This window comes from Lonchura striata, chromosome Z (genome assembly GCF_046129695.1).
Source record: "Lonchura striata isolate bLonStr1 chromosome Z, bLonStr1.mat, whole genome shotgun sequence".
NCBI lineage: Eukaryota > Metazoa > Chordata > Aves > Passeriformes > Estrildidae > Lonchura > Lonchura striata.
In genome coordinates this window covers 1,968,375-1,992,401 of record NC_134642.1, presented here as the reverse complement: position 1 = coordinate 1,992,401, position 24,027 = coordinate 1,968,375, and the positions used below count along the sequence as shown (strand labels likewise).

General features: G+C 46.9%; 1 protein-coding gene across 3 annotated transcripts in view; it reads left to right on the top strand.

The window, feature by feature from the left end:
* The window catches only part of CTIF (cap binding complex dependent translation initiation factor), a 148,108-nt gene that overhangs the window by 12,001 nt on the left and 112,080 nt on the right, over positions 1–24,027 (top strand). For all 3 annotated transcript variants that reach the window (XM_021535536.2, XM_021535535.2, XM_021535537.2), the window contains exons 2-3: positions 17,372–17,584; positions 21,114–21,197. In XM_021535536.2, the coding sequence (XP_021391211.2) occupies positions 17,372–17,584; positions 21,114–21,197 (297 nt within the window). The remainder of the gene's footprint in view (positions 1–17,371; positions 17,585–21,113; positions 21,198–24,027) is intronic.

Below are 24,027 nucleotides of genomic sequence, written 5' to 3'. Positions count from 1 at the left end.
CAGGGGCAGCCACAGCTGCTCTGGGCACCCTGTGCCAGGGCCTGCCCACCCTCCCAGCCAGCAATTCCTAATTCCCAATATCCCATCTGTGCCTGCCCTCTGGCAGTGGGAGCCATTCCCTGTGTGCTGTCCCTGCCTGCCTTGTCCCCAGTCCCTGTGCAGCTCTCCTGGAGCCCCTTGAGGCCCTGGCAGGGGCTCTGAGCTCTCCCTGGAGCTTCTCTTGTGCAGGGGAACAGCCCCAGCTCTGCCAGGCTGGCTCCAGAGCAGAGGGGCTCCAGCCTGGCAGCAGCTCCGTGGCCTCCTCTGGACTGGCTCCAGCAGCTCCATGTCCTTGTGCTGCTGGGGACTCCAGATGCTCTGCAGGTGAGGTCTGACCTGAGCAGGGCAGAGCTTGGGTATTCTACAGCTCACACATGGGAAAAGCTTGCTGATCCCAACACAGCTGTGTGGACTGCAAGCAGGAGGCTTCACAAAACCATCCCGTGCTGTTTGTTGTTGTTTGGGTTGTTCTGAGAATCTGTTGTGGGTTGTAGGGGCAGGTGAGAGTACTGATGAGGTGTTCAGAAAGAAGCAGCTTTGAAAACAATGTGGAGACTCTAGTGAGGGAGTGTCTGCCTCCTCTGTTAATTTTTTCTGGTGATTTGACTGAAATCAGTGCAAGGAGGGAGACTGGAAAGCCCAAGCAATAGGGGACTGGTTTCTGTGCTCTGAGCTGGAGGTTGGGCCCCAGTAATAGATGGTCAAATCAGAGACAGGCAGATGATGGCACAGGTGAAGAGGAAAAGACAAGAGCAGGTCGGGGCAGTGAGCACATCCTCCTCTTTGGTCTGCCCTTCCTGCTTGCTTGATCTGGGGTCAAACATCTGGATGTCATCTCAGTCCAGGCCACACTCTGGGCCTGCAGCTGTGACTCTTTCAAGTCCTTGAGCCCCAAGGCTGCCAGCATGGGCAGAGTTGATGGCAAACCATCCAGGGAGGAGGAGATGAGACATAAAAAGCTTCTGTCTCCCTTTCTGCAGGGAAAAGTGCATGGATACCCTGTTCAGCACTCGCTGCATGGGACCATCCTCTGCCTCCCAGAGCAGGCAGCTTTTCTCAATGGGATTGTCGTGGACTTGAATTTCATGTCAGCCTGTTTCCTCTCCTAAAGGTCAGCCTGACCCCTTGCAGTGTTACAAAGTTTCTTCTGGTTTTCATTTAAGCTTGAAGTACATCTTTCTTGCTTTGTCCTAGAAGTCTGGGCTCAGGAAGATCTCCATAGGTAAGATCCTGCAATTATTCTGGATTGAAGTAAGCTCCTGCAGTGCAGCCCTCTGCTCAGTGCAGAGCCAGCTTCTACATCAAACCTGCTCAGGGCCTCCTCCAGCTGAGTCCCGCTGCTGTTTCCAAGCTGCACACCCAGATCTCACACTCAAGTTACATGTTGGCTGCTGAACCACAGCTCAAAGCAAAGGAATTTTCCAGTGTCCCGTCAGAGTTTACCAAGCCTCACTTACCGATCCCCAGACCTGGAGCTGAGCAGCTGCAGCTGTTTGCTGCTGGAGGAGGCTTTCTGCTCCTGGTGTTTCCCATGCCCCTGGCATTCTTCTGCTGGGATTCTCAGCTCCTGGGGGGTATCAGCACTCCCTGGCCGAGCAGCAGCGCGTGTGTGCCTGTGTGTGCTGGGGAGGCTTATCGCCAACTGACCTAATTATTGTAATCTCACTCTTCCCTAGATAGTGCAGGTTTCCTTGGCTCTTGGGAGGCTTCACGGGTTTTTCCAAGCTGTTCTTTGATTTATTGTCTGTCTCCTAATAATATTATTCTTTTGCTCAGGCTAGGTGAAGCCTGAGAATAAGAGTTGTAGGCAGGGAGAGTGTAATACTTGTGAACTGCTTTTCCTGCTCCAGTGGCCATCCTGCTGAGTTTGGTGGTCCCAGCCTGCCAGACTTTCCAGGCAGCTCCCCTGCAGGCATTTCTTTGCTGCCATGTTCTTCATCACAGTTCCCTCCTCTTCCCCCTGCCCTGATTAAGAGTGCATCTTACTGCAGAAATCCTCTGGCTGCCAAAGTTAACAGGTGAAAACTATGCAGTGCCACTTTCTGCCTAGTTCTTGGGGGCAGAGTTGTTGCCTGTCCCTTTTTTACTTTAGTTGCCCATCCCATTCTGTTTGTTACCTATCCCATTTTTTTTGCTGCCTCTCCAATTTTTATTTCTTTTCTATCCCTTCTTTTATGTTGCCTGTCCCTTTCTATCTCCCTTATCCCCCATCTCATTTGTATTGTTCTTCCTGATTACTTTTTTTTTTTTTGGTTGGTTGGTTTGGTTGGTTTTTTTTTTTAATTTTTGGTGCCTATTATGATTTTTTATTCTCTATCCCATTTTTCTTTCTTTTGTCCTCCCTGCGGTGGTTTCTCCCTTCTCTACCTGCTTCTTTTCCAGTTTATGTTTGTTTTGCTACAGGTATAGGCCAGGTGCCTTTTAGAGGTGCCAAATTCTTTTTTTTTTTTCCCAGCAAGACAGGGATTTGCAGCATGTTAACAGGGTTTAACATGTACTTCAACATTAAAAAAATAAATCCTTGCGCAGAAAAAAAAAAAAAATTAAATCCAGCCTGACAACAAAACATTGCAACCTGAGATAAATTTCCTCCATTCATGCATTTGATTTTCTTCCTGAAAGCTGTAGCTGGGATTTTGGAGCTAAGAGCTCTATGGTTGGGCAGAGAATAGCCCACGTAACATGGTGCCTGCTCACAGGAGCAGGGCTTACTGCTAAGCTTCCTGGTTAAACCACCTGATGGGATCAGCAGAGGTTAGCAGCACTGCAGGGGCTGGGTGGCAGAGGGCTTGAAAAACAACAAGTCAGCAGCACTGCTCTGAAAACCTGTTTTGTTTGGGGTTTTTTGTCCCCTCGCCCTGCACGAGATCCAGTTGGGCCTGAAAGGGAGCTGGAGAGGATGGAGCGGGGCATCACATGAGGCTTTATCTGTTGGTGTTTCTGCAGCCCTGGGTGTTATCTTGTGCAGTGCCTGATATTCTCTGCAGAGTAAATATTTTCTCCTGCAGCAGAGCAGCCCCTGGAGGAGCTGGGAACAAGCCAAAGCAGAGGCATTGCTGGGAGGTTAAAGCCTGAAAGGGCTGGCACTGGGCTTGTGCCTGGTGTTCCACCTTGCCAGCAAAATTAGGGCTGTACCAGTTCCCCTTCTTCTGGGGGCAGTGTGGGTTCCTGTGTTCCTTATTTCCCTCTGTAGAAAAAAAACACATGTCTGAATTTTCCTGAGGTTCCTGACTTTCTAACTTTTGAGTGAATTACAGTTAACATTTTAAATTGCATCTTCTTCCCTGAAGCGCTGCTGCATCTTGGGGTGGGAACCCCAAGTTATCCTTGGATTCTCAGTGAATACTCTTCAACACCAGGCCATAAAACAGATAGTTAATGCTAACTCCATTTTTTTCCTTAATTAGCCTGTAGAAAAATCATAATGCTAAGGATAGTTGTGGGGAATAAAAGTATTTTTAGCTGGGTTCAGTGAGAATAGTTATTTTTATTTTGTTGAAACAGGAAACAATGTCAAGTCCCATTTCAATCCAAAATGAAATCTGGTTTAAATTATTTTACACTATAATGGAGAGTTTTGGAATTCAGTGTCCACCACGACAAAATAAAAGAAAAAATCCTTTGTTTAAAAACAAAAAAGCTCTTTAAAAAAGTGAAACAATTTTTTCAGTGTTTTCTTCCCAGTGGTTTGGCTGCAGTGACTTGACCAAAACTACTGAAAAATTCATCAAGCCAAATCTGGGCTGCTGGCAAACAAGTAATTAAAAAAAATATATTGTTATTATGTGATAGGTTCAGAATTTGCTTCTTCGAGGGTGAATTCTGTTCCTCTGAAGATTGTGACAGAGGAGAAGCATGGCCCTTGTCCCACACTGCTGGAGGGGACATGTGTGACTTGAGTGCCAAATGTCACCTCTAGTTCCTGGTGCTGGAAGGTCTTTGGATATCATGGACATGTGGGAATGCTCACCAGCAGTAGGGTGTTCCCAGGGTCCCCAGAAAGCACTGGCACAAAGTTTCCCAGAGGAACTGTGGCTGTTCCATCCCTGGCAGTGTCCAAGGCCAGGTTGGACAGAGCTTGGAGCAACTTGGCCTAGTGGAAGGTGTCCTTGCCCATAGCAGGGGTGGCACTGGGTGGCTTTGAAAGTCTCATCCAACCCAAACCATTCCATGGTTCTGGGAGAGCTCTAGACAGAGTGGGAGGAACCTGCCCCAAACCCCAGAGTTATGTGTTTATCTTGGCTTTCTTTGCTTCTTCCTCTGAAGCCTCCAAATCCTGCACTACCTCAGCACTAGCAATGAGGTTTATTTTCTTTCATACTGTATAATTTATTGCAGAAGTGCCTTTTCCAGTCTCGTGTTAGGTTCTACTGCTGAATTGTTGGGTCATAAAGACCCCTCAGACGACCATCCCTACCTTGTGCTGGCACCCAGGAGTTGGGAATGGTGGGGCTCTACCTTCAAGAACCTTTGATGTGAGGCACCATCCAGGTGTATATCCCTAAGCAGTCTCTTGATTAGTCAAACTCTCCCTTACCTCTTTTCTTTCATTTTTTTCCCTTTTTTTTCCTTTTTTTAATTTTTTTTTTCTGCAAAGCAATATAGTTTTGAGCTCTTTATTTAATCTCTGAAGTCAAAGGTGCATGAATAGCAGGCATCCTGCTGTGGTTTCTCCTGAAGCTGCTTCACTTACAGCCCTCCCCCCATGATCCCATTGCATTGCTGTATACTTTGGGTGGCTGCCCCAAGTTATCTTCAGATCCTGTGAATTGTCCTCATCAAATAATTATTACTAACACTAGCTTTTTTTTTCTTAAGAGAAATCATGAGGCCAAGGATACTTGTGGGGAATAAGTGTATTTTTAGCTGGGTTCAATGAGAACAGATACTTTGTTGAAACGGGAAACAAAATAAAGTTAAGTCCCATTTCAATCCCAAATAAAATGTCTTAAATTATTTTACACTGTAACGGAGAGCTGTGGAAATGTAGTTTACCATGAAAAAAAAAAGAGCAGTGTTTGTGTTTTACAAGAGAGGGAAGCAAGGCAGGATGGATGGTGTCACACCAGTCACACATGAAGTGCATGGCACATTTGTGTCCTTGGTGGATGCAACAGCTGGACACAAAGAGCAGCTCAAAGGTATTTTGGGACAAATTTTATGTTCTTGTCCCCAGTACACCAGCAGCAGTACTGGGACTCAACAAGGCTTTCTTGCAGTGCATGAAGGAAGCCTACAGGAAAGATGGACAGAGGCTATTAGAGTGACAGGATGCAGACAGAGGGTAGATTTAGATTAGATACTAGGAAAAAAAGTAGGTGCTGGTGCCCCGGCACAGGTTGCACAGGGAATTTGTGCCTGGCCTATCTCTGGAAGTGTCCAAGGCCAGGCTGGATGAGGTTTGGAACAATCTGGGACAATGGAAGGTGTCCCTGCCCAGCAGGGGATGAGACTGGAAGATCCCTTCCAACCCAAAGCATTCTGTGATTCTGTGGTCCAGGACCTGGGGTTAGCATAAGGGACTGGTGTTGAAGTCACTGCCAGCAGGAAAGATTAGAACACAGAGTTGGTAAATCCCAAAGCTGTCTTGATCAGGGCCAGTCCCAAGTGTCCTTGCTGCTGGTGGAGGTAAACAAACACTCGCCAAGCTCATGTTCATTTCAAAACAGTTTACTTGTCGTGTCCTGAAAGTACCTGTCTCTCTGTTTGCTTTGTAATAACAAACACCTCCCTGTCCTGCTCCTGCCTGCCAGGGCTCAGCCTGGTCCCCTGGGTGATAAATGTAGCTCTGCAAGTGCTTGCAGTATCTTCACACCCTGGGAGTCAGCAGGCTGCTCTTCCCATCCCCATTGCTGGCTTCTTGTCATCCCTGACTCGCTGCAGTTTAGGGGGGAATAACCACAGGTGGAGTGGGGCCACCTGGGCATGGAATTTTTGGAGATCTTTGGCAGCATTGCTGGTGCAGAGCACCCAACAGAGTGATAGTCTGGGAGTGATCGCAAAAAAATGCGCTTCAAGCCTCAGAAAGGAGGCTGGAGGTTGGTATCTGGCCAGTAGCTCCCAAAAATTCCTGTCTGGGGAGGTGCTTGGTATTTTTGGACTGGTTCCCTAAGGCAGGCGTTTTCCTGGTGAATTGATTCAAGCTGTCTCATCAGATGCTGGAAGGAGCTAAAAGCTGGGGATGGCTTTGAGAGGAGGGTTAAGCTAGTGGGCTTGGCTCATGCTGCTTGTGCAAAGCACAGCTTGTAGGATCTGGTTTCCACCTATCCTAGGCTGGGCATTCCTGTTGTGACTTTTGTCAGTGTGGTGGGTTCACAGGGAGCCTGTCCCTGCCACTCAGCAGCATCCCTGGGCTAGGTGAGACCTTTGGTGGTGCTGTGGTGCCTGTGTTGCATCGTGTTCCTTGCTGGGACAGCTGCTGGGAGCCCAGTGCAAAACCTGGGTCCATCTGGGTACTACATTTGCTTTCCTAAGTGTAATGGGAAATTTTGTGGAAGAGCATGGCATGAGATCCTTGTAGCCTGAAAAGTAGATTTAGGGTTTGCAAGGGCATCTAAGAAGAAACTCTTTTATGGAGAAATTATTCCCTGTGATGAGGCCCTCTGGGCACAGGTTGCCCAGAGAAGCTGTGGCTGCCTCATCCTTGGCCAGGATGGATGGGGCTTGAAGCAACCTGGGATAATGGAAGGTGTCCCTGCCCATGACATGAATGAGATAAGGTTTAAGGTCCCTTCCAACCCAAGGCATTCCATGATTGTGTGACCTTACCAGGCAGTGAGAGCTGCCTTAGATGATGCTCTTTGCCCACAGCAGTCACAGGGATCTCAGTTGAAAACAGAAGGTTTCTCTGATTGAAGTGGAAATCACTTTTCCATAATGCAGTAACTTTGCTGGATGAAAGCTGGCTGTCTTGATCACATCCAGTCCACGTCTCCAGGAGCAGGAGCTAAGGAGGGCACTCTGTCCAGCCCCAGGAGAAGGTAAAGCTTTGGTGACTGGCTCAGTCAAAAATAAGTGAGTCAAATGCCTTGCTGGGGTGTTCGTCACGTTGTGCCTTTCTTTGCCAAGCAGAGGTTTCCAGAAGTTGGGAAAAGCATGAGGGATGCTGGCCATGGTCACCTTTGTCGTGGTAACCTGTTCATGTGGTGTTGGACACTGACCCCATAGGATTCCCTTTCCCCATGTGCTTCTCCAGACCGTTTTGGTTTCCTGACTATTAATTTTTATTATTATTATTATTATTATTATTATTATTGCTATTACCAGAAGCAGTATATGGAAACCTCTACTTTTCCTTCTGCATGTACAGAATTCCAGAAGGAGCTGTGCTTTCCCCAAATCCTTTTATTTTCCACTAGAATATTTAGAGTATCTGATCTCACGGCTACTGCGTGTAAGGGAACTGATAAAGTCAATGACTGATGGTACCAGGGTGAGTGTGATATAAAAGCCAATCTGCTGCGTCTTTTAGAACATAAATATTAGAATGTGGTGGAATACTGGGGGTCCAGAGACAGGTTTGGGAAGTTTTATTTGTTTGTGGGTCTAGTTGACTGGGATTTTTTAGGGTTTTTAGGTTTTTATTTAGAACTGAAGGAAATAAATATTCAGAAATTCTCTGATTATATTCATTTGGGCATGGAATTTTTCAGGTGAGCTTACCTAGTAAGTTAAGGGTTAGGTAAGTTATTTTCCACTTTCCTCTGCAATGTGGCACAGGTTTAATTGATGATTCCTCTTTCCAGTTCCAGCTGGGCAACTCATGTTAGGCAGAATGCACAGAGATCCCTGTGACTGAGTGTCCTGGTTTAGGGCAAATTTGGGAGAAAACTTGCAAGGGCTCTTCTAGAAAATGGCCCCTCCCCCAGCTGGTTCAGAAAAATATTTCTTTGGAGAAAAGTGGAAAAAAATTGTTTATTTAACAGGCAAAGCATTAACCAGCACAAAAAATGAACAATATTAAACAATAAAATCTCTTGCTGTTCTGAAGAGATGGCAAATTCAGAAAATCCCTGTTTGTCTCAGTCTCTTATCAGATGTGAGCTCCCAGTGTTTTTCTAGATTTTCAGTCCAGATCAGGTTTAAACAGTTCCAGAAAAGAAAAGCCACAGTCCAGGGAACTTCTCTGCCTCAGCTAGCTAAAAATCAACTAAAAGCAAAGGAGAGCTCTGTCCTAATGTGTGTTCTGCAGACAATACAGTATAGGAGCAGGATGCAGGGGAGCATGTGCAGTTTCTGAAAACAAACCCCGCAATTCTTCTCTGCCTATCGCTTCACTATCAGGACCAGTCTTATATGCCCAAAACTTATTTCTGGGCTAAAAATTAATGGGGATACAAGCATCATAAAGTCACCCCAGGGCCGTGAGCCAGCTGTAGGTCAGAGGGAATTGTCCCTCCTTCACATTTTCCTTATGCAACGCCATCCCAACCAGCAGCATGCCCAAGGCTGGGAAGGATTTTTCCCTTTGGTTTTAGCCATGGGAAGCCACAGAAGATTTGCTTCCAATGGTGCAGAAGGTGGCTTATGTTGCAAAAAGCATCTTCCTTCCTCATTCCTATCTCATCTTCCAGAAGTGTTGAATTTGGGATGCACAGGGGCTCTCCTGTCCCTATCCCTGTTGCACAGAAGAGCTTCCAAAAGGGGAAAGCTGTGGTGAATAGAAGCAGTTGGTTGGGATGGAGGTGAGAATCCTTAGGGATTGGAATGTCATGGGGTTTAACAAGGCCAAGTGCTGGGGCTGCCCCCGGGATCAGCCCAGGCTGGGGATGAGCAGAGGGAGCAGCCCTGGGAGAAGGACCTGGGGGTGCTGTGGGTGAGAGCTGGACCTGCCCCAGCCTGAACCCCCCTGCCCGGGGCTGATCCCCCAGTGTGGGCAGCAGGGCAGGGGGGATTCTGCCCCTCTGCCCCTGTGCTCTGCTCAGAGCCCACCTGCAGAGCTGCCCCAGCCCTGCTCCAGCAGCACAAGGACGTGGAGCTGCTGGATCCAGCCCAGAGGAGGCCACGGAGCTGCTGCCAGGCTGGAGCCCCTCTGCTCTGGAGCCAGCCTGGCAGAGCTGGGGCTGTTCCCCTGCACAAGAGAAGCTCCAGGGAGAGCTCAGAGCCCCTGCCAGGGCCTCAAGGGGCTCCAGGAGAGCTGCACAGGGACTGGGGACAAGGCAGGCAGGGACAGCACACAGGGAATGGCTCCCACTGCCAGAGGGCAGGCACAGATGGGATATTGGGAATTGGGAATTGCTGGCTGGGAGGGTGGGCAGGCCCTGGCCCAGGATGCCCAGAGCAGCTGTGGCTGTCCCTGGATCCCTGGAAGTGTCCAAGGCCAGGTTGGATGGGACTTGGAATAACCTCATCAAGTGGGAGGTGTCATTGTCCATGGCAGGGGGTTGGACTGAATGACCTTTGAAGGTTTGTTCTAACCCAGCCTGTTCTGTGACCCTATAATTCCCAGGAGGAGAGGACCAGCTGGCTCCTCCTATCATAAAAGCCATTTGGGAGCAGCAGCTCCAGTGTTCTGGCTGGTGGCCAAGATATGTTCTCTGAATGCTGCTACAAGCTGGTGTACAGACACAAAAATGCTTTTTGCCAGTGAGCCACGGGCGTGATTTAATAGGGATTAAGCAGCGCCCATGCCTGCCCTGCTGCTGACTGGGGTGCACTGCTCCCACCCAGTCCCTCCCATGGGCAGCCACCAGCATGAAGTAATCGATCAGCAGGTTGACATCTCAACTTAGAGTTGGATGTGTCTTTTAGGATTACAGAGCTTTTCACAGTCCAAGTGCCCATTATATTGCCTGGGTGACTGGAAAGAAAATATTTTGTCCCAGTTATGGGTTTGCTTTGGTTATTTACAAATAACGATGTGCAGTGGCCGGCACATGTGTGCGAGCGACTGTGTGTGGATGAGCTCGTGGTTGTGATGCTTTTATTTAGAATGTGGGCTGTGCTCTCTGCCTGCAGAGCGCTGCCTGCATGGATAGCTTTATATGCTGGCTGCTGCTTCCATGGGATCGTGGCTCATCCCTTGGGGAGCCAGAAGAACTGGGCAAAAAACACAGGTGTTAGTTGCCTGAAGATTGCAACCTGCCAGGTGAATCGCAGGAGGGCACACACAGGTGCACGGTGCAGGTGTGCAAGCTCCTCTGGCAGAAGAACATCCTTGGTTCATGTCTTCCAGAACAATCCCTGCAGCCATCACGTCCTGCCCAGCTGCCAGAGTGATGCTGTGTACTCTCCGAGGAGAAACAGTGCAGCTCTGAAGAGAAATGCATGTGTGAAATGCTTTCTTCGGTTATTCATAATAGTTGTTCAATATCTTTATCTGGCAACATTTTCCTTGTAAAGGTGAAAAATAACACGGGTAAGATGTAATGTGGGCTCTTGTTCCATTAGTTTATAGTAGAAGCAGGGGAATGTCGAAATCTATTGTCTGGCTTAAGTCACGGTTTGTAGCATGAACCAGTGTAAAATAGGTTATAAAACTCAGGCTGTTCACAATTCAGGGGTTGGTGGTTGGAGATTTTTTTAGGGCCTGTTTCAGATTTTATATCTAGAAATGGTTCTGCATTTGCATGTATTGAATTTGTATCATAATCTGAGTGTTCCTTGCTGCAGCCAGGGGTGCAGCCAGCAATCTCCCTGCGCTGATATCCACTGTAGTGGAGCATCCTGCCACAGGGTGAGCCCATAAATCCACCTCCTCTCACTTGGTGTTCAGACAGTAGTTTTCTTGGTTGTGTGCTATTTTTTCCTTTCCTTTTTTGATAATATCTATCACAAGCCAAAGGTAATGTCTTCCCCCAGGCAAGGAAGCCCATCTGGTGGAAAACCATTCCAACCTCATGAACAGATTTGACACACTAAAAGACTTTATGTTTTTAAAGGTGATGTACCTTTGGTTTTGTTTAAAGAGAAGAAAGGAATAAAGGTTCACTTTCCAACCACAAAGAGTTGCTTATTGCAGGAAGCTACATAATAAATTACAGCCTGGGTGAGAATGAGGATTTCTGGCTTTCTGGTTACTCCTCTCCCTTTTTTGCAGGATCAAGCTGGCTGTTTTGGTTTGGATTCTGCGGCACTTGTCTGCCCCTCTTTTTTTTCCCCTCCATTTATTTCTATGTTTGTTTTGATGGCTGTGTTTCAATGCACCATGATGTTTGCCTGCTGTGTTCTGTGCCAGGCTTGTGAGTGGCACTGCAGTGTGGCAGCTGGTGGGCTCCTCTCCTGTCACTGGGGCTTTTCTGCATCACCAGGTACCAGAAAGCAGACCTGAGACTGGAGGGATGATGAAATACATCAAATGCTCAGCCAGCTGCGGATGCATCAGCATCTGAAAAGCCCACGGCTGGCTCCAGCAGTAAACACTCGTGTGGTTTTCAAAGGTGTTTACATTTTAATTAGAAAAGGGTCAGATCCGGGGTATAATAATTTACATTTCTCTGCTTGATGTTTTGATGTCTGGAAAGGTAGTGGTTTTGGAGCAGCAAATTTAAGACACATGATGCTTTGTGGAGATGCAGCAGTACCTGGGTACAGGGAGTCATGGTTCATCTCTGTTGCTTCTATTTTCCATAGTAACTGTTCCTGAGGGTGGCTGGGTATGAGAGCTGCCTGCCAGCAATAAAGATAAACTGTTCGTCTCGTTCTCTGAGATGCTCTCACCGCTCGAGAAAGATGCATTGCTAATTACTTGTTGTTGGAAAAGGGCTGGATGAGGAGAGGGAAAATATTGCTGCAGAAGGGGCTCATTAAAAGGAGATGCTGGAAATCGAGCCGGGCTGATGGCAAGGACTTCCAGCCCCAAACGCAGACAGCCAAAGGTGCTTGTGCTGCTGTCAGAGCGTGGGCTGGTGGGTGGTTGTTTGCAGACTCGAGACAGACAGAGCATTTCACCTGACCCAAAGGTGCTGATAAGAAGCAGATAAGAAGTAGAAGGGCTGTCCTGCACTATCTGCTCATCCCTGGTCTGTGTGGTCAAAGCATCTCTTTTGTCTGGGCCTGCAGGGAGTTCCTCCTTGTGCGTGTGCTTCAGCAGCAGCTTTGGGAAGCCTGGCTTGGAGTCTCAGTGAGCAGGGAATGTGAGGGAGGTGATGATGGAAGGTTTGACCATGAGCTGCTCCTCCCTGCCCAGCCCCAGAGAGGCACTGAGCAGAAGAGGGTGTCACCTCAGCCTGGATAGCCACCTCCACCTGCACAAGGTGATGTCCAACATGGCTGTAGGGGGCAGAGACAGGAGAGCAGTGGGGTGGGTTTTGGAGCCTACACAAGAGATGTAAAAGTTGTTGTTGGTTGCTCATGAGAGAGGATGTGATGTCTGGGCCTGGGCTGGGGCCTTTCCTTCTGTCTCCCTGGGAATCAATTTGGTTTGGTTTTACCATCTTCCCATTCAGGCACAGACAAATCTGGGCTGCTGAGCTGTTCTCAGGTGTCTTAGAGCAGAAGGGACCTGCAGGATCACAGTCTGTTATAAACACCCAAGGGATAACTAACACGAGAGGGTTGCTGGATGTCCTATCAAAGAACATTCTGGAAGCAGGTGGCTGCACTGGTATGTGAAGAATTTGTACTGCAGCTGCCTTTTATAGGAAGCATCTCTTATTCCTAGAAAACTCTGGGATGATAAATCCCATGTGGCAAAAGGCTCTCAGGGATGTCAGGATATCTCTGTAGCCTGTCACAGCCTGTCTCTGCAGCAGCTGGCCTATGATGGCATTTCTGAGAAATAAATATTATGTGCATAAAGGATGCTCTGCATTCCTCCTGACTTCACTTCAGAGTCAGAGAGGAATGGAGGATTGGCTTGGGATTTTCTTAGTGTCTAACAGGAGGATAAGCAAGGAAGAGACATGAGTTTTCCAGTTAAATGCTGTCAGTCAGTCAAGCCTAAACAGCTGAGGCCCTGCTGTTGGAAAGATGAACTAAGCACCTGTCCTTTATTGGGCTTTGGTGGTGGTTACACCTTTCAATAATTGAATTTTAGTTCAGGTGAAAGGAAGCTCAATGCATGAAGTAGTTCTGGTTGAACTCAGTATTTTAGAGATCCTTCCCAATGACCTTACCTAGGCATTGGCATTGGTTATTAGCTCCTGGCTATGTAGTTCTCAAGAAAATCTGCTTACAATTTTCACCATTTTGGCTGTGTGTGACAGCGTGGTATTCCTGTTTCTCTTGCCTTTGGAATCCACAACGTTCAAATAAACTCTTACATGTGCAAAGGCATTTAAGTTCTAAGCTTCCATCCAGTGGAAGCAAAACACTGGGAAAAGCAATCTTTATTTTCTTTCCTTTGCTGGTACTTAATCACCTTGGACCTTGCATAGGAGCAAGATGTGCTGTTGTTGTCCTAATAGCAGGTCAAGATGTGGGTTTGTCTGGATGAACTGGAGCAAGAACTGGCTTGGTCTTGGGTCAGCCCTGCCCCCTACAGCTCTAGGCTGGTGCAGAGGAGCTGGAAAGCTGGGAAAGGTCCTGGGGATGCTGGTGCTGAGGCACCTGCAGTGCTGGGGACAGCTCTGGCCCCTCAGGACAAGAGAGACACTGAGGGGCTGCAGCGTGTCCAGGGCAGGGAACGGAGCTGGGAAGGGGCTGAGCCCCAGGAGCGGCTGAGGGAGCTGGGAAGGGAAAAAGAAAAGGAAGGGAAGAAGAAAGGGAGGCTCAGGGGGATCTTGTGGCTCTGCACAGCTCCTGACAGGAGGGGACAGCGGGGGGAAGAGTCAAGCTTTGCTCCCAGGGAACATGGACAGGAGGAGAGGGAACAGCCTCAGGCTGGGCCAGGGGAGGGTCAGGTTGGATACTGGGGAAAATCCCTCCATGGAAAGGCTTGTTCAGAGCTTCTGGCATAGCCTCTGGCAGAGCCAGTGCTTCCCAGGGCACTGGTAGAATACCCATACCTGGAGGGATTTAAAAGCCATGTGGATGTAGCACCTGGGGAGATGGGTCAGTGGTGGCCTTGGCAGTGCCAGAAGAATGGACTTGATGGTCTTGGAGGGCTTTCCAATCTAAACAATTCCATGATTCAATGATTCTGTAAGAATTGTTTTAGGAAGATCTCTTTATGGTAGCAGTTTTGGTGTAATGTTGCTGTGCTAGCATGTTTTTGCCCAGAAGCTTGTTTTGGGGGCTTGAGTGTGCCAGCCTTGTCGTGGCTGGCACACAGGTGGGTCTCATCCCAGGGGACAATCTGTGGGAAATTGCCCTGCTGTTCTGTCTTGGCACTGCCAGTCTGCTGCAATTCAGATTTTGGAGAGCTTTTGGTGTGGAGGGGAATGGCTGTAGGCTCCTCCCTGGGGGAGGATGTGCCTGTGGGGTCCTCTCACCCAGCCTCCTATCAGTGAGCTGATGGAAATGCACCACTTTCCTGCATGTCTGTGGTCTTCTCATCACGGACTCACCACTTCTTAAATCATTTTGGTTCCAAGTGCCACTCTCCTGTTGCCTCCCAACCCAAAGTGGGCTCCTTCTCCATTACTGTTCTTCACCTATCAAACTCACTGCTTGTTTCCACAAGTTCAGCAGGCCTGGAGCACCTTTGGGAGAAAGGGAATGAGTCGACAAGTGTCATAAAAAATGCTTGTTCTTATTATTTGCTGATGAAGGGTAAAACTGTATAATTGCTAAAAAAAACTGTATCATCTTGCTAGAGCAAGAACCCCATTTAGATCACCCTTAATAACAGCTATTAATAATAATTATACATTACAGTAATGCTGATAATTACTAAGTTATAATAAGCAGTTTGCACATCTATTGACTTTTTCTGCTGATGATTCTTTCTTTTATGGTCACAGTAATGAGCACAACATGGGTTCTGTAAAATCATAGGATTTTACAAGGATTTAAGTTGGAATAAACCTTCAAAGTCTTCTAGTTCTACCCTCTTGCCATGGGTTGGGACATATTCCACTGCATGAGGTTGCTCCAAGTCTCATCCAACCTGGCCTTGAACACTTTCAGAAATAGGAAAGATTTGCAGGGTAATTTTCAGACCCCCAAAGCTTACAAACTTTGTGCTTTGACAAAGTAGAGGGGAGGGTAGGGGGAAGTGGAAAAAAAATGCAAATTTGAGATTGATCTCTATTTGTTGTGATTAAGGAATGTACCTGGTGTCTGGGAATCCTTTGTGCTAGGTGTTGAGCCAACACAGAGCTGAGGGATCACTGCTTCATGAAGGGCTCTCACCAACATTTGTTTGCTCAGGGTGGGAAGATAGTAACTGCTTTGATGCTCAAGTGTGGGTTTGGGTATTTCTTTGAAAACCAATTTTGTATGTGTTTTGAGGGTGAGGTGAGAAACCAGCTCCAGGCACAGATCACCAGGAAAAGCAGGAGTTTTCTTCCTGTTGAGTGATGGCTTCCTTTAGAGAGAGGTGAAGCTTCCACAAGATGAATTGGTTTTAGAGTTTCCCACTAGAGATCCACAAATATCTCAGATATGTGGTTTGTGTTGTCTGAAATAGACAAAAAAACCTTTGGGCTTGTGTAATGTGTGGCCCAATGTGATGGAGGATAACATCTGACCCTGCTCACTCTATCCTGAGTGATGCCACCTGTATAATTTGTCTCCTGCCTCGTGCCATCTCTCCATGCCATCACTCCCCTTCAGGAACCTCCTATTCTCCCAACTCTTTCTTTAGCACTTCCTGTTTGATAATTGGTGCTTTCCATTTGGTAACTGGCACTAATTAGTGAAAAGGGGAGAAGCATGCCCTCCTCCAGGGCCTCACACTCTCTGGGGCTCCTTTTTTTCTTTCTTCACTTTCTTCTTTTTTCTTTTTCCTCTTTAATATGGCATATGATTTTTGTTCAGGAGCTAATGTGTGATATTGGTCTACATAATGAGCCTTTTTGACAGTCTGGGCACATTTGGGAATAATTCCTAGAGCAGATGAAATCCTTAGGCCAGAACTGCTCATTCTCGGCAGTTTCCAAATGAAGCCACAATTGTTCAGAAGTGACAGAGGAGAAAATAGTTCAGGAGCTGGAAACTACATGAGTTGGGAACAGATATTTTTCCCCCCCATTCCCTTCTGGATGGCATGTGACTCACTTGGATTTGCTTGGTGATTTTATAGTTGTAAATACCCATTCCTGGTGAAGGAGAGGGTGAAGGATGAAGTTGTTATGTCCTGCAGTGTGCTGGCAGCTCCCATGTCTTCTCCCTCCTAGCTGCAGGAAGGGAGGAATATGAGATTTAGCACAAGACACTGGGCCAAGGTCTAGTTTTTTCCAAACGTAGAATTGTAAAACATCCTGAGCTGCAAGAGACCCACCAGGATCATCCAGTCCCAACTCCTGCCCTGCACAGACCCCTAAGAATTCCACCCTGTGCATCCCTGGCAGCGCTGTCCAAAGGCTCCTGGAGCTCTGGCAGTGCTCATTCCATGGCCCTGCACAGACATCCCAACAATCCCACCCTGTGCATCCCTGGCAGTGCTGTCCAAAGGCTCCTGGAGCTCTGGCAGTGCTCATTCCATGGCCCTGCACAGACATCCCAACAATCCCACCCTGTGCATCCCTGGCAGTGCTGTCCAAAGGCTCCTGGAGCTCTGGCAGTGCTCATTCCCTGGGGAGCCTGGGCAGTGCCAGCACCCTCTGGGAAAGAGCCTTTCCCTGATCTCCCACCCAAACCTCCCTGGCACAGCTCCAGCCATTCTCTGGGTTCTGTCCTGGGCCACAGGGAGCAGAGATCAGTGCCATGCCCAGCCCAGGAGCTGTTGATTTCCTTTCTTTATGGTGTTACTGTCATTGAGCCCTGGAGAAGCAGGAAGGAGAAGGGAATTATAAATCTCCTACGTCTCCTATAGAGACAATTTTCTGCAGTGAGAGGTTTTAGAAATGAATTCTGTTGTGATCTCTGTCTCACCTCCTCACTGGACCATTTACAGTCGCACCATTAGCTCAGCATTATTTACTGCCACTGCCCTAGAGAAGCTTTTCAGTTGTCATCCTCTTCCTCACTCTCGTCCATTACCACCAGCTTCTCACCCATATCCAGCACAACTGGTGCTTTGGATTTATTAAATTAAGCATTTTAGTGTGACATTTTTTTATCTTGTGCATATGTCTGGAGGTTTTCAGTAGTTTGGGTTTTAAGCAGGAGGCCAAGAAATACGTCCTTAAACGCAGGAATATTACAGAAGTGGAACATTTTTTGCATGCCTGGAAGCCCTAAATGCAGCCACCTGGGATTATTAGGAATTGTATTGGAAATGCAGACATACAGCAAAAAATATCCAGCACTTGGTAGCTGATTGGCTTTGTCTGCTGCGGTTTTTTTAATCTTTTTTACAATTACTGGGAAATAATACCTAACTGTCTCTTTTGTCCTGCTTCCTCAGGCCCCCTGTGTTCCAGGTGTGTCCCCTGAAGGGATGGAGAGCTCCTCGGTGGCGTCAGCCTCCTCGGAGGCAGGGAGCAGCCGCTCCCAGGAGATCGAGGAGCTGGAGCGCTTCATCGACAGCTACGTCCTGGAGTACCAGGTACAGGGGCTGCTCACCGACAAGACCGAGGGCGACGGCGAGAGCGAGAAGACACAGTCCCACGTCTCACAGGTGGGTGAAAGCCTCACTATGGGGTGGGAGAGGGGCTGGGGGCACACTGGGGGCTCCCAGAGTATGTTCTCAGCTGAAGTAGCCTTTTCAGGGTTTGGATGTGAAGCAGGATGTGATAAAATGCTGGGTTTGGGGCAGCTCACTTGTTTTGGGATTATTTGAGGTCTTCAAGCTGCTGGTAGCAGTCTCCTGATGCTGGGTTTGGTTTTTTGTGGTCTCAAGGTGCTTACTGAAAGTGTTCCAGGCCATGTGGAACAGGCTTGGGGCAGCCTGGGACAGTGGAAGATGTCCCTGCCCATGGCAAGGAGTGTAATGAGATGGGGTTTAAGGTCCCTTTTGACCCAAACCATTCCATGATTCTACATATGAAGGATCCTATTGTAAATGCAGGCAAACCCAATAGGAAGAAATGGCGATGTCTGACTCAATTCAGAAGGCTGAATTATTTCTTTACTGTAACTATGCTAAAATACATGAATATACTATATAAAAGGAGGATAATAAAACTACATACTACTTTCTCTGACTCTCTCTCTCTAACTCTTAACACAACTCGTGACTTTCTCTCAAGAGTCCAGCCACGGGTGGATTGGATTGGCCATCAGGCTCAAGCAATCCTCCCCAGAATCCAACCAAGCACTCAGGTAAACAATTCTCCAAACACATTCCACATAGAAAAAACAAGGAGCAGAAATAGAAATTGTTTTCTTTTTCATTTCTCTCTGTGCACCTCTATGAAAATCCTGAGAATGAGAGAAATGTGCTTGCCACAAGATCCCATCTCTGTCTGGTATCAGCAGTGTTTGATATGATCTGTCTGAACTCTGCAGGTTTGCTGGTGCTGAAGATCTGACCTAGAGCTCCAGACCTGTTTTATATCATCTCAGTGTAAAGAAATGACCAAAGGAACCTTTTTAAGAATAGATTTTGGTGAAGAGGTCTTTTACAATTTGAGGATCAAAGCCCTTAGAAGTGGGAGAAAATATATTTAAAAATCTAATGATCCAAAGTGTATTTTATTAACCCAAAGCTGGAAGATGTCTGTGTTGGAAGTGACACTTTGGAGGGGCTTCAGGACATACAGACAAGTTCTGCTTATTAATGTGTCAAGTTCAAAAGTAGTATTGAATTAGAAAGAAATTAATAGAGAAAGTTTTGTAACCTCTTCCAGCCTGTCCACTGCTCTGCCAATAATCCCAGGCTCCCTCTGCATCTTAAGGACAAAAATTTCTAATTCTCATGGCAGCCCGTGTACATTTTTTGCATTAAGATCCTTGATTGCAACAATCAAATCCATCTTCCAGTTGTGGAAATGGCATTTTAGCTTTCCTTCCTGGATTACCCTGGAAAAAAGGAGCTGCTGAGTTTTTAATGTCAGTTCTGAGAGTGCTCTCTTTAGAGATGGCTGGGTTTTATTTTAAAGGAAAAATTCATAATAATGAAAGTTCTGAACTTTAAACCTTTTAATTAAACCACTTACAGAGGCAGCTCAAATGAAGCAGCTAAATGAGGCTGAACCCCAGACCATTGATGCAGAAGTTTAATTAGGATTTATTGTGAAACTCCATCAAAATGCAACATTTTATGTATTTCTAGGACTGTGTATTGGACAAAAAGTGAGGATGGGCTTTTACTCTAGGTCACTTGCATTTTTCAAGCCATGTCTTAATGGATGCACTAAGAAGGAATTATCTCTTGTCTCACCAAGGTTTTTTTCATTTTGCCACCCATAAGAAATAATCAAGAATTTTTATTTCTGATTTTCTCTTCCTGATCAGTTCTTAGCAAAGCAAGGAATAAACAGGCACATATCCTGCAGCTGACTGGAGTAACCCTGGTGGAAGCCAGCCTGATGGAAGGTGGCATGTTCCCTCATTAATGAGAGCTAGAGGGAGAAAGATGGATTTAAGGGAAAGGCACTGGGCTGAGACCAAGGAAATTGTTTTTAACTGCAAGGTTCCGCCAGAAACTAAATCTCTAATGTTGGGCAAGTTACTTAATCTCTCAGCAGTTTGTTTCCTTAGGGCTGTGATGTTTTCCCTGCCTCAGAGTGGATAAATCCATTCAGCCATATGTGTGTGAGGTACTTGGATGGTGCCACATCCCTGGACAATTGTTCTTGCTGGGGGAAGGAAAGAAAGGTACAGCCTCCTCATTCAGCTCCCAGGGAAGCTGAATCCATCACCACTTCAAAGAATCCCAAAATGTGGATGTGCCCATGATGGGGATGTCCCCAACCTTGCTCCCACCAGGAGAAAAGAGGAAAATCAGAGGGAAAAAGGTGATTTTATTTTGCTGTGGAGATAGTAAGGAGTGATCTTGTACCTTGAAAGATCTTTCCAGACGTGTGGTTGCACTCAAAATTATTAAATGAGATAGGGATACATCTGGTAAATAAAAGGATCTGAAGAGTGATGGCATCATGAGCCTGTCCAGGGGGGGTCAGCAGAAGTGGCAGTAGAGTGATGAGCAGCTCTAATGACTGAAATCACCCCATCTGTGAGCTAGAATGGGCTCTGTGATGAGAGCAGGGATCATTGTCAGCTGTAGAGAAGATTTATTTTGTGGCCTCATCCATACATGCCAGGGAGCTCTCAGGTGGTTGTTTGTATGGAAGTGACTTTTCATTTTCTTGGCACATCATCCTTGGTGATGGTACCAAGCCTTGAGTATCTCTGGAGCAGCTAAGTGCTTCCAGCATGGAAGACCTCAGAAGTGCGGCTGGTCAGTCTCCACTTTGTTGAAGGAGTGACAAAATGACTTTAGAATTATCAGCATCTTTCATGTTTGTCTAGTGAAAATTGCTGCTTTTTTTTTTGTTTGTTTGGTTTTTTGTTTGTTTTTTTTTGTTGTTTTTGTTTGTTTGTTTGTTTGTTTGTTTGTTTCTCACCAGTATGATGCAATCCTACATTTCTTTAGGGGAAAAAAATGGCAACAAATGACACCAAATTCAATTATTTTGATGGAGGCACCTTGGGGCAAGCTGGCCTAAGAGCCTGCTAGTCCCCTATGGCCACATATGGTAATGGCCAAACCTACAGCTTCCATACTCATTTTCTGCTTAGTTTAAAACAAAAACACAGGGTTTTGGCTGCTCGGGGCTTGTATCTGTCCCTGAAGCAAACAGAGTTGGGAACAAGGGTTGGGAAAAGGAGAAATTTTCCAACTTTCCATGGAAGAATTCCATGGAAATGAGTGAAAGAGTCAAGTCACCCTAGTGTATATCACCCACCTGGAATTCCAAGCACAGTCAGAGTCAGCAAGGAGGTATTGGTGCTGGATTTTATTGCAAAGCACCATGTCAGATGCTTTCCTACAATTGTTCCTGTTTCTTCCCTCTGCCGACTGTCAGCGGGTGGAGCATGTCCAAGCCAAAGCCTTTGGGATCATCCTCAAAAAGGAGGGGGTGCCACACGTGTGCAGCGATGCCCGCGGCGGGACGGTGTTTTCTGTGCGCTGTGACTGACGCAGCAGTTTTGCCCAGCCCAGCTATTATTTTACACAATCCCTTTTTTTATCCCTTTTGCAGTGGACGGCGGATTGCAGCGAGCAGCTTGATGGCATCTGTTCCCCATCCCGAGGGAAGGGCTCATCGTCTCACGAACATAACCAGGTAGGCTTTGTGTTTAGTTCCCCCTCCCCAGACCTTTGCCTTTATTTCTGGTACTGCCTCTCCTGGGAGGTGCTGCCAGCTTTCCTTCTCCTGTGGAAGGGGAGACTTGTGCCTCTGCTTGGCATCCAAAAGCTCATTCCTGCCCAAACCGTGGGAAGTGGGCAACATCCTGATGTGTGGATGGATGCTTTCACCAGGAGCTTAAAGGGGAAAAGATAAGGAGTGTCACATTTATTCTGGAAGACTTTCTTATTGCCACTTGTGTGAGGAAGCCATTAGGAGCACCAGAGCTGACTTGGAAGCATGAGATGTAGCTGGAATGAGGGATCTTTGTGTAGCTGGGCTTGTCTGTTGTGTGCTGCAGTACAAGGATGGTGTTACAGGGAAGAGCATTTAGCAGCTGAGAGGGTGAGCTGGCAGAAGAAGCAAAGTTGCACGTGCTGAGAGCCTGTGTTGGTCGTGCAGTGACAGGAGCCAGGTGTGAGTCAGTTTTGGTGCTAGGACATGGTGTGAACACAAGTGAGGAGTGTTTACTAAGCACTCCTGGAGGTGGCTGTCCCTCCTTATGTGAGTACCCCCATGGAAGAAGGTTAGGTAGGGTGGGGGCTTGTGTTTGATCATTCTCATCTGATTGATGAGCTGCTGTGTCACCATGAGAAAGTCAGCTCTGGGGAAGCAGCACTTGCTGAGGAGATGTGAAATTTAGGCATCTGAGGGAAGGGGAAACAGCATTTCCAATTGCTGTGGCTGATGGATGTCCCACCCAGAGAAGTGGCTTCAAGTTGGTGGCTTTCATTCTCTTGCTCTGCCTGATGTCCTTGAGATGCAGTCTCATGCATGGGATCCATGAGGGGGAATTTGGGAGCCCCTTGCAGGGTGTAAAAGAGGCTGTGCCAGTCTGAGCAGGGCATGCTGCAGCTCTCATTTTGGGTGCAGCTTCCTCCCATGGAGCCATGCTGAATGTTCTTGGGTGAGGGATGGGGGCTTAGGCATCCCATCCCTACTGTGGCCATGAGATGCTGGTAGCACTTCTGACACCATCTGCATCCAGCAAAGGCAGTGTTGTTTTGTAGGAGGGTGTGTGCTGGACAGAGGCACTGCTTTGGAGGAGCTCCTGAAGGTGCCAGATGGAATTGTGGGTTTAATTTATTACAGCTGTGATCTGCTTGCAGCAGAACCTCATCCAGGCTCCCTCTCAGCACTGCAGACAGTTGCTGGGTGTTCAGCTGGGAGGCTGGCCATTTCCATTGGGCTTCCTTGGGTGGATCAGGGGTTTTCCCTAGGGAAGAAGGTCCCTGGCTCTTCACCCAAGGGCTCTGCTGTGGCTGGTGGGTACCACAGGAGGATGCAGGAGTTATGCATGGGTGTTACTTTCCTGACAACTTCCATCTGCCTGGTGACACTCTTTTGTTTCAGCTTACATGGGGCTTTTTTTGTTTCCTTGCTGGCTTTTTTTCCCCATGGAAGTCAAATGTATTTGATCTCCTCCTACAGGGAGCTCCTTTCCTACACACAAGCACCATTCGCTGATGCCCAAGCTGCTTACCCTGTGTTTGGGCTCTCTCCCAGCCTGCAGCAGAGCTAGTAATTATCTCTCTCCATGTTTGGCTTCCTTTAACTGTGAGTAACAAATTTTCCTTGGCACCAAAGAGGAGCTGCAAGCTATTGTTCCTCTGTCCAGGCAAGCATTTCTCTCACTGTCACTGATATATGAGTTAAACGCTGCTGGTGAGGACCAAGTGCAGTTTATTACCATTCCTGGCTGTTTTAATTGTAATCTTTCAATTAAAAAAATAAAAAAAGTCATTGCTAAGATGCTTGTCTTGAATTAAAATTATCAATCACTTTTCAAACCTGATAAGGAAGAAGCCAGCTAATTATTTCCCAAAGGAGGGAGGGGTTGGGGTTTGGGAGTGCTTTTTTTGTTTCGTTTGGGGTTTGTTTGGTTTTGATTGTGGGGGTTTTTTTGTTTGTTTGTTTTGATTTGGTTTTTTGTTTTTGTTTGTTTGTTTGTTTCTTAGATGGGGTTTTTTAGTTATTTGAGGGCTTTGGACAGGAAATGGAATTGCTAGTTTTCCTGTTGTATTTCCAGCTGAGGTCTCTGCGCTGCCAGTCATACTTGAAAATACTTGGATGTGAGATTTCTGCTGGCTTCAGCTGATGTGAAAATGTGGGTTATATATCAGTGACCATGGTATGCCTCACATGGCTATCAGAAAGGACATTTATATGGAAATCTAGGTTATTCCTGGAAATATATTCAGCATGTGGTTCATTTTCTGTGAAGACAGAGTAGTCCAGTCTTGCTTTTTCAGAAGTTTTTGGATTCCTAAAGGTTATAGGGAAGTCTAGAGAGAAGATGAATTTTCCATGACTGAAAATCCCCCTATGCATCCCTGAGTACTTGATGCCTTTGAAATTCTGGGCTATACAATCCAGCAAGGTTAGAAGGTTAGAAAAATAAAAGAAATTTTTTTTGTGTGTGTTATGCATTTTTATACAGTATATGTGTATATAAGCATTATATATGTGTATATAAGCACTGGTTGCTGTACAAGTAATGGGGCTAGGGCAATTTCTAAATAAAATACAATATAAGGGTAAAAATGAAGTATCTTGATGCAACCTGCAGTCCAGGATATTCCTAAATTGCTGGTTTCTGGTGTTGTTGGGTGTTTCTGGAAAAGAGCATCTCAGACTTGTCCTGCTCTTGCACTACTTCGTGAGACCTGTATTAGCAGCTATGTGAGACTTAAGAGTCCCATACAGAGCAGTGGCTTAAAAACAAAGAAAATTCCCCCTGAAACCTCCTGGTCTTTCCAGTTCTGTG